Here is a 15,633-nt window from a genome sequence, read left to right as displayed (position 1 = left end):
ACAATCAGAGCTAACTGTCCACTTCTGGTAACCAAAGGTCGATTTCAGTTGGATCGTGACGGCATGCGAGGTACAACAACAAAATATAATCTACCATTGTTTTTAACGATTTTTTTAATCTTAGGCTTACAACCTTCCGGTTGTAACGCAATTTGTGTTTAGTTTGAAACAATGAGTAGTTTTACATTTCGTTCCTAAAAAAACGTTTTTCAGGTCAATCCAACTGTAATCTTGAAGAACCGATGATGGAATTTTTCTAAGCGTTTGTTCATGGCTGAGATAACATTTTGTTCGCTCATACAACCTGAATTTAAAATTGGTTTAACACAACACGTCTTTCAATAAAATTGTTACAATATACAATTATACATGGTCACTGCTTTACCCACAAGCAGTAGTGGGATTCAGCCGGTTTGCACCGGTCCTATAGAACCGTCTCACGAAATTGTGACCGTATGATACAATTTGTACTTCGTGATACGATCTGTTTTTGCCTGATCGTGCCCGATAACACATAAGACGTTGGTTCATGGGAAACATATTTTGGGGTTCCACAACCAAACTTAATGGACATAAACATAACTTACACTAAAATGTATAATTTGTCGAATTTTGAAAGCGCTGACGATTAGAGCGATTCGGTTTACAGTCGTGGTGAGGGTTTTAAATTGAAATAACGTGACATCATTCATCTTCGTTGGTGCTTATATTCTTACATTCCTCAAACCATACATCATACTGTGCGGCATACCATGCGGTATTATGCTGTTTGACATGCGGCGTTTTGTGGTCACAAGCAATATTATGTAGTAACGTGAAGTAACATGTGGTAACATACAACACATTGTACCGAGTAGGACTAAATGACATATGGTACATGGAATGTTCAGCGCTATTGTCTGCAACCCAACCACCGCACTCCAGCCTGAAGAGACATGACATGAGATGAGATCATGAGAATGATGAGAATGAGAACTGAGAATACTAGCATTTAAAGCCTAAGCGTTGTATTTGTTTAGTAGTTTCCGTAAAATGTATTTGTGAACCGTGTATTTTTGAGTTTCCCTTGTGTAACTGCTGGGAAATGGTAATCACTTTGGTACCAGTGTCATTCTGGCAGAATAATTTCCCCTAAACACAAAAATTTTACCACAAAATTTCAGGTACCATATCAAATAAAACATTAATAAAAACACAATTAAAAAACGAAAAATAAATGGAAAAATGACATGATAAAGAGCATTGTAATGTGATCACGCGTCAAAGAATATAAATACTCAAAATAAAATAGAACCATGCTAAATCTTGTGCGTCGATTGTGGCATTTTTTCGAATTTTATTGTCATTAATAGAAATCATAGCTCTCAGTGTCAAAAAAACACAAAAATTAGCCGTGAAAAATCTTAATTTTGAAACTGTTTCGGAGGGGGGCTTTTAACCAGCTGGATACCATGTTGTAGCCCAGAGCTTAGTCTTTTCTATCCCATTGCCGTTACGACACACCCTTTGCGCATTTTTACAGCAGAACGCTTTACGCGAGAAACCTTTTTCAATTTTTCAAAGACATGTAGATTTTTTCTAATTCGGAAATATATTAAACAAACAAATAATGTGTTTATTTTCCCTCAAAGCTTTTTTGTAATCATCACTGCGTATTTCACTACAAATTAGGTCAATGTGCATGAAAATATAACTGCACTACATGCGGCAATTATCTCCTGTTTGCAGTGTGTGTGCCACGCGTGCAAAAGTTCTTGCAAAAATCAGTAACAATGGGCATTATTCCGTAAAAAAGTAATTTCTTGACACGTTTAGGTTTGTCCCTTGTCCTGAAGTGAGGTTTCCAATTTTTATGGCCAAATAAAACCTAAGTCAAAACAAATGCATACTAAATCGACTCGTGATAGAAAAGCACATCGGGGTTGCAAACATAGCACGGTACTGAAGTATAGTCTGTTTATAAACACAAGTCATATATCCTTTTGATTGGCTCATTGGAATAAACTATAACTTTGCACGTTGGTAATGGATGCAATTTCGAGTTGGTCTGCAAAAACTGATTGAATATGTGCTAACCGTTCGTTTTTTAGCGCCGGTAGGTCTTTCCGCTTCTATGGTCCGAATGCGCGGTTATGTTGTCGGGCAGTCGTGCCAATCGATCATTTAAGATGTTCGCTTCTCATTTTTGATTATTCAAACAAACTAAAATTTTGCATGTTGATAATACAACATGGTATCTTGCTAGTTAAAAGCCCCCCTCCAGAACAGTTTCAAAATTAAGGTTGTTTACGGCCAATATATTCGCATTGAAAAAATTAAACAGATGTTTGAAAAATTGAAAAAGGTCGCTCGCGTAAAGCGTTCTGCTGTAAAAATGCGCAAAGGGTGTGTCGTAACGGCAACGGGATAGAAAAGATTAAGCTCTGGGCTACAACATGGTATCCAGCTGGTTAAAAGCCCCCCTCTGGAACAGTTTCAAAATTAAGATTTTTCACGGCTAATTTTTGTGTTTTTTGACACTGAGAGCTATGATTTCTATTAATGACAATAAAATTCGAAAAAATGTCACAATGGACGCACAAGATTTAGCATGGTTCTATTTTATTTTGAGTATTTATATTCTTTGACGCGTGATCACATTACAATGCTCTTTATCATGTCATTTTTCCATTTATTTTTCGTTTTTTAATTGTGTTTTTATTAATATTTCATTTGATATGATACCTGAAATTTTGTGGTAAAATGTTTGTATTTTGGGGAAATTATTCTGCCAGAATGACACTGGTACTTTGGTAAATTGTTTGATGTTCTGTAATTCTGTTTCTGTTGTTGAATCTTGAAGAGGGACCCCTTTTTTATAATGTTGACGACTTTGTGGCATAAAAAAAAATAATTTAAAAGGTACGGTTTTATGAAAACTGAAAACTACACCACAACAAACAAAATCTTTTTGTTTGTTTAGTATATGGAAATTAAAATGGTAGAACATAATAATAAACTACGTCAACTTGTTAGGGAAAATATAAAAGTGGTTTTGCTTGATATTGAAGGAACTACAACTGCAATAACATTTGTATCGGAAACTTTGTTTCCTTATGCCAAATTACACTTGAAGGATTACCTGCAGGACAATTGGCACAACGACCAAGTTTTAAATGTGGTCAGTGAACTAAAAATCCAATCTGAAGTGGATAAATCGAAGTATGGAATTGAAGTTCCTCAAATTATTACCACTCAAACAAGATCTCAAAAAGATAATGCAATCAACTCTGTTGTTGAGTATGTTAAATGGCAGATGTCCCTAAATCAAAAGACAACTGCTTTAAAAAAGCTACAAGGTTATATTTGGAGAGATGGCTATCATAATAAAGAGATTGTTGGACATGTGTATAAGGATGTCAAACATGTTCTGGAGCAGTTAAAGAAAATGGGTAAAAGGCTGTGTATATATTCGTCAGGTAGTGTTGAGGCACAAAAACTACTTTTTGGCCATACATGTTCTGGCAACATGCTTTCGTTGTTTGGTGGGAACTATGACACAAAATTTGGTGACAAGAGAAGTGCTTCCAGCTACAAAAAGATAGCAGAATCTATTGGTTGTTCATTGCAGGAAATTCTGTTTTTGACTGATATAGAAGAAGAAGCTGTTGCTGCCATTGAAAGTGGAATGCATGCTTGTATTGTTGTGAGACCTGGCAATAAATTAATTGATAAAATTGAAAATTACCACAACATAACCAGCTTTACTTCATTAATAGGTAGCTGATTTAAATTGTGCCAAACGTCTGTTCAGATAAATAGTGTAACATTAACCACAAAAGAAGTGTAACTGAAGTAATTGCTTTTAAAGCTATGTTTGTTCACGTAAAATCTAAAATGTGCGACATTAACACTTGGTTTTTACAGACATGTTTATTTATGTTCATATTAACACTACCATAAGTGTGCACTATCATAATTTTAGGCAATATTGAATCTTATCAAGCAAAATAGTCCATAATCATTAAAACATGGTGCCCAGAAGTGTTAAATGTTATGAGAAAGTGTATATATATAAATTAAAAAAAATAAAATAAATTAGTCTGTTGTATAACAGTTTCAATTAGGTATGTGAGGATGTAATATTTTTTCCAACTTGAAAAGGTTGTATGCCTTTGAAAATAGTCTGAATACCTCCTTTTATTTTGCTTTTACACAAATCTTTAAGTATGTCTGGTCAATCTTTAAATGTCAGTTTGAACATTGTAGAATGGTCTTGTTGATGAAAAAATGTTCCGAGTTCTGTCCTCACGTTTTTTTACTATTTTTCAGTTTGGTTCAAAGTCATAAATATTTATTTTTTTTTCTAATTTTGCAATCTGATTGACATGGATGAGGCAGACTGTCCAACGATTGATAGTCATTGGGAGCCCAATGATCCAACACCATCAGTAAGTTTAATTTTTTAACAAACACTAGTTTTGATAGGACAAGCACTTAGTATCAAATATTGATGGTGTTTTAAGAATAAATTCTTGTCATCATACCTGTATTGAAATATATTTTTGTCTTATTCTACACCACCTATGTCTTATAACAAGACCCTTTAATGCCCCTTTATGATACGTCGACAACTATCAGCCAGTTTTTACTTCAGACTCCACAAAACTGAGTTTTATTTCAAAACAAGCTTGTAAAATTTTCATATGTTCCCGCTCATTTTTCATACAAATAAAATGTCAGTGCAATTTGTGCATGCACATCAGTAGTGAATATGTGTACAAATTGGTACATAGTATTGACACTTGCTTGACAATCTGGTATGGTCCCACTCCCATCATAAAAAATTACAGTTGAATCTTTGCCAGAACTGTTCCTGATAGTTTTCTGTTTTTTTTTTTGTTTGATGTAAAATTTTTAACAGCAGATGATGAATTTGAACAATGGTGATTCATTGGCAAACAGTCCAAACAAGAACAAGATTTTGACACACATTATTGATGGATTTGTGATTGAAGAGTCTATTGTGCCATTTCCAGTGAGCTGTTTTTGTTTATTGTGTGTAACAAATTACTAGTGCAAAAACTATGCTTTTATGGGTCACCCTAACTTTATACAGGGCCCTTTCCCCAAAGAGGATACATCTTAATTTTACTCTTTCTTCGTTATCTGATGGCATTACATGGTGGCTATTTTGGCAGAGGCAGATAGTGGTGTGTGAACAGTCCAATGACCTCAAAAGCATTAGCAGTTGCTACTCTATAGTGGTCAAAACTTTAAACTGTGGCTGATTGGGGAAAAACTTACAGGACTGTAGTTTGGGCTTTTATTATGTTGGGTCTAGAACCCCATTGGGTACAGTTCATAGAACATGTCAAGTATACATAGGGAATATGTTTCTTTAAAAAAAACATGGTATAGTGTATCTGCAACGGCATATGCAAGCAACACTTTTATTATGGGTCCCCTTTGTTATACGTGTTTGGTTAAGAAAGAGTGCTTCAAATTTACACAGCTCTTAGTTATTGATCCAAATTTAACCCTCCTGAAATTGACCCTGAATGACCCAAAGGTTCACCCACAGGCCCCTAAAACATATTTTAAAAAATCGCTGTACTGACTAAAGGACATCATTTAGGAGTTTTATGCTTGTTGGTTGGTGCAATGTAAGGTTTTCTAAGAATTTTGTAACGTTAAATATGATTCTCCTATTTTCACCCCTTAAACCCCAAAATATTTGTGTCTGTCTAACGCTGGCTTGTTATACGCATTTGATCAAGAATGACACCCACAGGCTCCCCAAAATCAAATTCTTTGAATGACTGTACTGACTGATGTACATTATCTGGGAGTTATGCTTTGTTGGTTGGTGCAATGTAAGACTTCTTAAATAATTTTGTAACCTTTAATAGGATTCACCCATTTTTATCCCTCAACCTTAAAATATTTGTTTAAGGCTGGTTTGTAATGCTCGTTTTGTCAAGAAAGAGTGTTTTAAGTTTATTTAAATTTACACAGATGTTAACCATTGATCCAAATTTGATTTTCCTGAATTTTGACCCTGAACGACCCAGTGGTTTACCCACAGGCCCCCCAAAAGTATTTTTTTAAACCGGCTGTACTGACTAAAGTACGTAATCTAGGAGTTTCATGCTTTGTTGGTTGGTGCAATGTAAAGTATCCCAAGGATTTTTCTAACATTTTATTACATTGTGTTGGGTTATGCTTTCTAATAATTTTTATTTAGGAATCTAAAAATAACTGGAACATTTGTTCACCATAAATCTGCACAAACAGACTTGTGGGGACTTGGGACCCATTTGTTTTTGCTTGCAAAAACAGTCATATGTGTAGATCAAATAATGTGTATAGTAAATTGGTAAAAGCCACCTATCTCGTTTATTTTGATGGGATGATTTTTGATTCTTGACTATCTTTTAATGAATACAGTGTATATTGTTAGTTTAAAAAGCTTCTGCAAAGAAGGTATTTTTAAAGCACAAAAACTGCCCAAAAAATCCTCAAATCCCTTAAAAGTGGACTTTTGCTTTTGGATCGATGATAGCAATACTTGGATACACTATAATTTGTTTGTTTGTATTTTTTAGCTCCAAGTTTCTTGTATGTTAACGACAAGACAACTGAATATGATTCGCAAAAGACAACAGGAAATTATGCTTAGAGAAAGAGGTGATTTAGTTTTACACATTTATGAAGCTTTTATTCCCTGTTTTCATGCCACTTATTAATGTAACAATTTTACAGTAAATTTCAGGTTCTCTATCTTATTTTATTTTTGTGTTATCTTATTTTCTGTTTGTGTAATGCTTCTTTGGTCCACACATTTTGTCAGAATGAGCATTTAAGCTTATTTGAACTTGCACACATTATGGTTAGTTGTGCAAAGATTTTTTTCGGATGGTTTGATCCTGGATGACCCAGTGGTTTACCCACTGTTTCAAAAACGGTACTGAAGTAAATGAACAATAGTTTGTTTGTAGATGCATTGCAAAAGGTTTTATTCTTGCACATAAATAACATGGGAAAGCTACTTTGACCTGTCTTTACCTATAATTAAATAATGTTATGTTGCAGAGAATGACGAAACCAACAGTATGTGGAGTGTTGAGCGTGATCGCAGCGATGCTCTTGAGGTTGCAACAGCAACATGTGAACAATGCGGCTTCTCGGGTCCAAAGTGTCGATTTACAGCACCTGCACATCGTTTCTGTTCACTCGGTTGTGCAAGAAAATTTAACTCTGGATGCTTAACTGCTCCATTATCCGGCAATAAAATGAGACGTGGAACATCTAGTTCTGGATTAAGAGGTCGACCTAGGGGGAGCTCAGTCAGAACAAGAATGTTTCGTGGAAGACATCCTGGGCCTGGACGTGCTAGACGAAAATCTTTTGGTTTGGTAATTTTTTGCATCATTTTACAAAGTAATTACTCTTTAAGCTGATTGTTTGTTATCAGTACTCCTACATTTTTGCAGTCACGTCCAAGGATTGAATCCTCACCTTCACACAGTTTAAGTGACAGCAACAGTTTCACAGAGAGTGAAAATGAAGCTGATGAATCTGATGGTTCAGTTTTTAGCTGTAGTCCTTCTCTTTCACCACAACCAGTTGTCCCATTTGCTGGAGATGAACAAGTTTGTCCAATGTTGTGGTCAGTGGATGATGTGTGGAAATACATTCGATCCTTGCCAGGTAAATTTTTCAAATTTTCTTTTTTTAATTCAAATTGTTTTTAAATAGCATTGCATAAGTATAACACAGACATTTTTTCCACCTGTGATAATAAAAGCGGACATGCAAATAATGTATCTACCCTTTTTACCTCTGAAACAACAGATTCTTGGCAACATGCTAATGACTTTCGAAATCAGGAAATTGATGGATCTGCACTCCTCTTGCTACATGAAGAGCATTTAGTTGGTTCCATGAACCTTCCGTTGGGACCTGCTCTTAAATTGTGTGCTCATATTGATAAATTACGCCAGATTGTTTAAATTTTTGCATGAGTTATTCAACGTTTCAAGTGTTTTGAAATGAAGCCGTCAGCGCGATCTGACCTGTGTGGTTTAAATGAAGAATTTTGTAAAGTAAATCCTAACTAAATGAAATTCTTCAACACGATGTTATGACAAAAGCGATTGCACTTGCATGTTAAACTTTGGTTTATCAACAATAGGCTACATAAGGTTTCCGTTTGTTTTGATCGTGTTTTTTTCCATTCGTCGTTGTTCGCTTGAATGAAATTGTTGAGCGTATATGTGTGAAATGGATAAATCATCTTGGCCAAAAAAAGGTTATCCAATTTTTGGTATGGACTGTTGGCCTGATGCCGTCTGTTGGATTTTTTATCAACGCCGAGCATGTATGGTGTGTTTTTGAAAAATCAATTGTTGACCTTGGTGCACCGAACTAATTTAAAACCGCTCGGTTTGATTTAGTTCAAGTTAAACAGTAGGACTTCTCGCGCACAAATCCTTTTCTGGACATAACCATTTCAACATTTTTTCCCCAAATATGCGATGTGTTTATTATGGGTCCCCTTCCTTGAAGGGGACACATCTTGATTTTACTCGATTTCTTTTTTTTTTTTTTCTTTTTTTTTCTTTTTTTTTTTTTTCTTCCCTGAAGTTTGTCCACCCCATTTTGCCCTGAAATGTTTGATGGATTTGGATGAAACTTTCACAGATGGTAGATATGGTTATGGAGATGTGCCATTTGTTTTGTTTGACTCGATAGCCCCAGTGTTTACCCCACTAGCCCCCTAAAATGGGTAAATTTTGAACAATGTCCGAATTGGATGAAATTTGGACAGTTTGTTCATTGTGCCATTTTAGGGCATCGTTTGTTGTGTTTTACCCTGTAGCCCCAATATTTACCCCACAAGCCCCCTAAAATGGGTGATTTTTTAAACAATGTCCAAATTGGATGAAATTTGGACAGTTTGTTCATTGGGCCTTTTTAGGGCATCGTTTGTTGTGTTTTAACCTGTAGCCCCAATATTTACCCCACTAGCCCCCTAAAATGGGTGATTTTTTAAACAATGTCCGAATTGGATGAAATTTGGACAGTTTGTTCATTGTGCCATTTTAGGGCATCGTTTGTTGTGTTTTACCCTGTAGCCCCAATATTTACCCCACTAGCCCCCTAAAATGGGTGATTTTTTAAACAATGTCCGAATTGGATGAAATTCGGACAGTTTGTTCATTGTGCCATTTTAGGGCATCGTTTGTTGTGTTTTACCCTGTAGCCACAATATTTACCCCACTAGCCCCCTAAAATGGGTGATTTTTTAAACAATGTCCGAATTGGATGAAATTTGGACAGTTTGTTCATTGTGCCATTTTAGGGCATCGTTTGTTGTGTTTTACCCTGTAGCCCCAATATTTACCCCACTAGACTCCAAAAGTGGGTGATTTTTTAAACAATGTCCGATTTGAATACAATTTGGACAGTTTTTTCATTATGCTATTTTAGGGCGTCGATTATTGTGTTTCACCATGTAGCCCAATATTTACTGCTTAAGCCACCTATTGTTTATAAAACGTCCGATTTGGATGAATTTTTGATAGTTTTTTGAATTTGGCATTTGTAGCTGTCGAATATTGTGTTTCACCATACTGCAGCTCTAATATTTACCCTACTAACCCCCAAAATGGGTGAATTAATCAACAATACATTTTGACAGTTTGTATAATATGCCGTTTTGAGATGTCAGTGTTTTATGCTATTTAGGCACACAAACTTATAACAATGTCTCAATTGCATGAGATTTGGACAGTTTGTACTTTACATAACTTCTTTTTTTAAGTAACACTACCAATCACTGTGTTTGACTTTATAACAACGTTTCTTATGGTTGTCTGTTTACAACTTTGCGGTTTTGGGGACCCATGAGTTTCTGCCTGCAGAAACAAATCAAGATTATAAAAAATGTTGGCTAATATGGGACCCAATAAAAATAAATATAGAGAATATATTACAGTTTGCAGAATAGATTGTGTGTATATGCTATGGTAAAATGTGCTAAGCCACCCTTCTAGTTATATCTGAATGCCCTTTGAATACTTGGTGCTTGGCAATGGAACCCATTAAGCAACTTTCATATTACCATATCCACCAAAAATTTCAACGCTGCCTAAAAATGCAAATGTATGTCGAACTGGAGCGAACAAATTGAACAGTTTGATAGGAACCGAATTGTTTCAGCAATCTTGAGATAACAGCTATTCCCGAGAATTTTTTTGAGTCCAAAGATACTTGACGGGCTTACACAGCAGTCTTTGCACTTTGCACTCTCCTACTTCGGTATAGAAACGGCCCTCCTTTAAACTATTTTAAGACACCGCTACAAAACGTGTACGAAAAAAATCCTTGATTATAGTTTAGCCTAATTTACGACCATCAATAAGGTTTTTCACAAAAACGCCGAAAAAATTTGTCAATTACCTATAAACATCCGCTGTGGAAAAAACACTCTTAGCGCCACAAAGTTTGTCGTTGTGATTGGATACTCTGTTTTAAATCGAACGATTTAAATCAGTTTAAAAAAATTAAAAATATCTATCAATGGAATATTTCTCGAGTCATTGAAACAAATAAAACCGCCTTAAGGGGTCCGGGCCTAGTCCCTTTTTCTGTAGGATGCTTTCAACTGAACATCGTGTAGTTTGCAAGTGAACTAATTTATGACACTACACTACAAAACAACTCTAGCCCAGTGGTCGACAACCGCCCGGTGCCGGTCTGCGAGAAGTTCGTTAACCGTGTCGTGTAATTTTCAGGGTAAAATATTTAAATTATTTTCCTCGTGCATCCTGGGGATGATAAACTAATTAGACGTTTTTATTGATGAATATTTGTACTTTTTGAAGGCCGACCCGTGATAAATTCGCAGTGCAAAAAAGGTTGCCGACCCCTGCTTTAGCCGACATCACGTCAACACGTTGCTCGTGTCTTTAGATTAGTGCTCTTCAACCTTTTTTGTTGTACACCTTTTGAAAATTTCTAGACACTTTGTAGCCTATATGCTACCTCACACATAGCAATCTCTTAATTGTACACACAATGTAAAAAATCACTGATATTTAGTTGGTTGGTCAAGTGATTAAACCTATATTATTATTCTACAAGGCACAGGAAATTTAACATAAGTTACAAATGTGTACAAATCCTGAAAAGTTCAATGGCTAGCTTAATTGTTGCATTTTGGACATAACGTGGTGTTAATTCATTCTCAATAGTCCCCTCATCGAGTTTTATTTGTTTAACTTGATCTCAACAATGGCACCTTTTGTGCAATATTTTTATATTCCGAAGATTCTAATTCCGGAGATTGGAAAATTCTAGCGAAACTATATCAATATTTGACACCACAATGTTTACAACAAGCAGGTCAATCTCGGAAAGGCCAGTATGCGGTGCCTTCCTTTTTTTAAAAAAGTAAAGCATTATAAAAAAGACAATTGTGACACTTAGTAACACTGGCCCAAGCTGTATTCCCTTTGCAGCATTATTCAGTTGCGTACCTTAGTTTTGATGCGGTATACAGTATGTCCGGTTGAAAAGCTGCTTTTGTGTTAAGAATTGCCTTAGCTAATTTATGATGTATTAAATTAGCGATATTGAAAATTTTAGTATCAATTTTCTACACTCAAACAATTTGGTTTCAACAATCTGGTTAATTTGATTTCAGCAAAATTGTAACTGAAATTCGGGCCGAAACGGAATTCGGTCAAAATGTTTCAGAATTGAAACACCTGAAAAACGGATAATTATCCGTATTCTATAATAATCAATGATCGAAATAACAGGCATATTTTTTAAGACACACACACATTGCTTCTTTGTTTTAGAGTCTAAAACTAGAGTCTAAAAAGTCTAAAATTTAGACTGAAACATAACTTAACTAAAACTGTTTCAACGCATTTTCCCTTATCTCTTAGGCCCTATTAGTCTGATTTTGATTTCGTTTAATTCGCCCTTTCACGCATCTGGGAGCTGGGAGTGTGCACATTTACTCAATATTACTTACTGCCCTCAAAGTGGTCAAAGCTATCCCATTGCACCTTCAAAATAAGCTGATTTCTATACACACTATATCATATGAATCAACAAACGAGGTTGTGGATTTTGTGACGTGTGACAACTTTTTTATTTGGCGCGATATTTTTTCGTCTGGCGCCGCAAGCCGGTACAGAGTATTTTGCGCAAACAAAAGGAAAGATTGCTGAAGCACAGTGGTGGGGGTCGGATATAACAACACGGTTTTACACCAAGTTTAATCTCAGTAGTTCCGGCAAATACTCGTGTTATGTTTATGCCAAGTATGAAACACATGTATTATGTAATGACACTCGATGCTTTTTTGATTCCCAATAATATTGCACGATTACTGAATGTATGAATTACGCACAGTTGCCGGTGCTACGTGGGATGTTCAAACACGTTTTGTGTTCGATAGCGCCAGGAATCAGGTTGACTAAAATAGGGAACTTCAGAAACGGAGATCAGAAAAATAAGAAGTAAAACAAACGCGGAAAAGCGCAGCAGTGATGCAATAAATAAAAATCTGAAACAGCAACAGTATGTTTAGCCAACAACTGAAAATACAAAAAGCAAAATAAAATAATTGTTTCACGACGTTTTACATTTAACAGTACAGAGTTTTGGGACAACAAACTTAGCAGATCTTTGCCATAAATTGTTGAAAATGTTTTTATGGCTACAGAACTTGTAACTGATTGAAGGTCAACACAATGTGACCAGAAGAAGACAGCAAGCTTACAGCGTAAATTTAACTTTTTATTCGGTAGCGAACAGGTCTTCGCGAAATTCGATCATAGTTTCGATGACCCCCTGTTGACAATGTGTGTCATTCAAATTGTATTGGGCTTGCATGTCTTTCTCTGGTGTGCGAAGAATAGTGGGACCAAATACGATTCCGAGATTGTGAGCTGACATCTGATTATCCGAAGAAAATTCGGTAATTCTACATGAGGACAAAAATGGTAAAGCTTTTGCAAATTGTAAATAATAATATAACACTTGTTGTTTGCAAGCTAGCACTTTGGTTCATTTATTCTACAAAACCGTCAAACAAAAACACTTTGTTTTTTTGGCAATATTCTATGAGAGAATTTAAAAATTGACTAACTTACAACTTAAAAAGTACAGACAACCTTAAAAAACGAATGATTAAACAAAAGCTGAACAAACCTTCCCAGATGTTGGATAATATATTTGACAGTCTCAAAATGTGCGCGTGGCATCGCAAGAAGCGCCATCGTGATCGCTCTTAGTTTTCCATCACTGTGAGATATTTCTAAAAAAAAACAGAAAAGTTTCAAAATGTTATCCATTGATTTTCCAACTTATGGGTTTTACAAAGCTGTTGTACGGTAAACAAACAGCAAAATTATTTATGTCGAATGTAAAACTACGGACAGTCTTTACTGAAATACTTACTTGCTGCGTTGATGAACCTCGAGTAAAGCTGATATGGAATAAGGGGAACTGGGAGTTCTCTCAGATACAACTTGAGTGCGCCGGCAATCGTATTCACATCTTCACAGCAGGAAATGTCAGCGTCTGCGCCATCTAACAATTTACAAATGTGGATTAATTCATTGCCTGATAACTATTTGCGACACGACACGCTTAGCACTTGGCGTTCTAACTTACTTTGATCAAATGCTGCTTTCAGTTCAATGACGTCGTCTAGTGATCCAGGAACACGGTAAATTCCTTCTGCCGTCATTCCTGTAAGAAAAACATATAATTACGAATTTTTTAATTTGCTCAACCCATAAATCGTAAAATTTGTTTTTTAGTAATATTTTCTCTTCAACACAAATTCAGCTAACCTATACAAAAATATGTAAATATATTTTGTTGCGAAATTGATTTTTACACATTTTTTAAAACAGAAAAAGGGTGTAACTTGCAAAATCAACAGACTTTTTTTGTGGTTGTGACATAAGATGTCAAAATGCAAGCGACGCAGGTTTCAGGCGCAACAGTAATTAAATGCGGATTATTAAGTAGTGGGTAGATGCGGTGGCACAACTCGCTCATCTCACTCCGACTTGATTGACGTCACACTAATCGTAGTAAATGCAAACAAACATGACTTGATGGACTTCTACCAAGACCCACCTTTTAGTGGCCTATTCCACTTGAGTTATATGGCATGATTGTGCACTATATTTGTCAAAGGGCAAATCAATCGTATTGTGTTTTGAGGTGTCATGTAAGTGTAAGTGTGAACAAACTGCAAACGTTACATTTCTAGCACTTGTGAATTGTACTTTTCACGGTATGGTTTGTACCGTTTTACCACCTACAACTTCTCAAATAGGTCACAGTAGTTTAAAAACGTAACTACAACTTTGAAAGAAGGCGATTGTTAGTAAATTTTAAACGACGTCACACATGTATGACATCACTTGGTGGGTAACCTCCTAAAATCTATACTTCCATAAACAGTCCTATTACTGTGTGGAGCGGATTATAGTGTGAATTTGGGATTCATCAATCTTAAAATCGCACCAAAGTTCAGTAAACTACGTCACTCAAAGTTAAACCTGTGAGGCATATTTTAATCCACCAGCGTTTAATCACTTAAGTACTGTTGCCACAATAACACGCTTAAGCCGAGTGCGCACGCGCCTTTGACCAGTCGTAACCAATATGCCGACGTCATAACTCTGGCTTTTGCTATTTGTTGTTAATGGTTTAATGTTATGGAAAATTGTAACGAATTGAGTGGATCAAATTACAAACGCATATTGATGTAAATCACATGCTGATCATAGTTAAGTCACCACTAAAACAAACGTTCCGACTCAAATCCGTAACATTAGTTGTTATTTGTTGCAATAATAACAGAATTTGGTGTTTTGTTTATTATCTGCAATACACTTTGGAGAGTGCCTAATCGCAAATTTGCTACATTTTTGACTTCACAGGTATGCGTCATTGCGCCGACTCTTTGGTGCACTTTGGACTACGTTACTTCATCATACAAATTATACTGCTGTCTAACAACCAATACAGAGGGAGGAAGAAATTAAATCTTTTAAAATCGAGTAAAATGCAGTGTCAGAAAACACAAGCGACGTAGTTATGAACACAAATATGTCACCAAACTGCGTGTTGAAACTATACACGATGACGCTGTATTTACATGTGATCGTTTTTATGCCACTCACCTCGTTTTTCGATTTCAGCAATGCACATATCAACCACCACCGGTCTCTGTGTGCCATGCAGCTTGACAAGTGTGGTAAGGTCAACGCCGTACACGTGTTTGACGTGTTTTAATGCCGGTTGACAGTCGTTGGGTACCAACTTGGCACATTGCTTGTGTACATTCAATCCACAATCTGATCAACAAAACACATCCATAAACTGTAGGCTACGGTTTGCGGACTACAAAGGTCTTTGAAGATTGGTGCTTTACGCAGAAAACAAGTTGTTTGTGACATAAACACGTCGTCTAATCCATGACTCACTTCTCACTTTAAAGAACTGACTGTTCAGTGTGGTCTCAATCAGGTTGGTAAAACAGAGTGCATATTTTTTGAAATATCATAAAGCGCTCAGGTTTATTAATGTTTTCAAGCCTATTTCGAT

The 15,633-nt window shown here is 35.9% G+C and overlaps 3 protein-coding genes across 5 annotated transcripts in view; 2 read left to right on the top strand and 1 right to left on the bottom strand.

The window, feature by feature from the left end:
• The first annotated feature begins 2,917 nt into the window (after positions 1-2,917).
• Positions 2,918-4,311, top strand: LOC145220665 (enolase-phosphatase E1-like). The gene has a single exon (XM_080087881.1). The coding sequence runs from the start codon at positions 2,966-2,968 to the stop codon at positions 3,764-3,766; it is 801 nt and encodes a 266-aa protein (XP_079944007.1). The 5' UTR covers positions 2,918-2,965; the 3' UTR covers positions 3,767-4,311.
• A 50-nt stretch (positions 4,312-4,361) lies between these two features.
• On the top strand, positions 4,362-8,399 carry LOC145220664 (polyhomeotic-like protein 3). Of its 3 annotated transcripts, none has more exons than XM_080087878.1 (6): positions 4,362-4,430; positions 4,907-5,017; positions 6,588-6,669; positions 7,075-7,397; positions 7,476-7,692; positions 7,837-8,399. In XM_080087878.1, the coding sequence occupies exons 1-6, from the start codon at positions 4,368-4,370 to the stop codon at positions 7,992-7,994; spliced, it is 954 nt and encodes a 317-aa protein (XP_079944004.1). In that variant the 5' UTR covers positions 4,362-4,367; the 3' UTR covers positions 7,995-8,399. The 3 variants fall into 3 exon arrangements, with proteins under 3 accessions (XP_079944004.1, XP_079944003.1, XP_079944006.1); XM_080087877.1 differs by having other exon boundaries at positions 4,904-5,017; XM_080087880.1 differs by lacking the exon at positions 4,907-5,017.
• A 3,721-nt stretch (positions 8,400-12,120) lies between these two features.
• LOC145220663 (uncharacterized) overlaps positions 12,121-15,633 on the bottom strand; it is a 28,148-nt gene continuing 24,635 nt past the window's right edge. The window contains exons 17-21 of the mRNA XM_080087876.1: positions 15,210-15,383; positions 13,681-13,758; positions 13,465-13,596; positions 13,216-13,321; positions 12,121-12,988 (exon numbers count right to left, since the gene is read on the bottom strand). Of these exons, the coding sequence (XP_079944002.1) occupies positions 12,802-12,988; positions 13,216-13,321; positions 13,465-13,596; positions 13,681-13,758; positions 15,210-15,383 (677 nt within the window). The 3' untranslated portion in view covers positions 12,121-12,801. The remainder of the gene's footprint in view (positions 12,989-13,215; positions 13,322-13,464; positions 13,597-13,680; positions 13,759-15,209; positions 15,384-15,633) is intronic.

This window comes from Phallusia mammillata, chromosome 3 (genome assembly GCF_965637545.1).
Source record: "Phallusia mammillata chromosome 3, kaPhaMamm4.hap1.1, whole genome shotgun sequence".
In the NCBI taxonomy this organism is placed as follows: domain Eukaryota; kingdom Metazoa; phylum Chordata; class Ascidiacea; order Phlebobranchia; family Ascidiidae; genus Phallusia; species Phallusia mammillata.
The sequence above is the reverse complement of the archived record's forward strand: the minus strand, read 5'-3'. Positions and strand labels throughout refer to the sequence as shown.

What these genes read in the sequence shown, in the direction of transcription:
- LOC145220664 (XM_080087877.1), top strand. Translation starts at nt 4,368, where the DNA reads ATGGATGAGGCAGACTGTCCAACGATTGATAGTCATTGGGAGCCCAAT. An exon ending in AGTCTATTGTGCCATTTCCA is followed by an intron (nt 5,018 to 6,587) that starts GTGAGCTGTTTT and finishes TGTATTTTTTAG; the next exon opens with CTCCAAGTTTCTTGTATGTT. An exon ending in GACGAAAATCTTTTGGTTTG is followed by an intron (nt 7,398 to 7,475) that starts GTAATTTTTTGC and finishes ACATTTTTGCAG; the next exon opens with TCACGTCCAAGGATTGAATC.
- LOC145220665 (XM_080087881.1), top strand. Translation starts at nt 2,966, where the DNA reads ATGGAAATTAAAATGGTAGAACATAATAATAAACTACGTCAACTTGTT.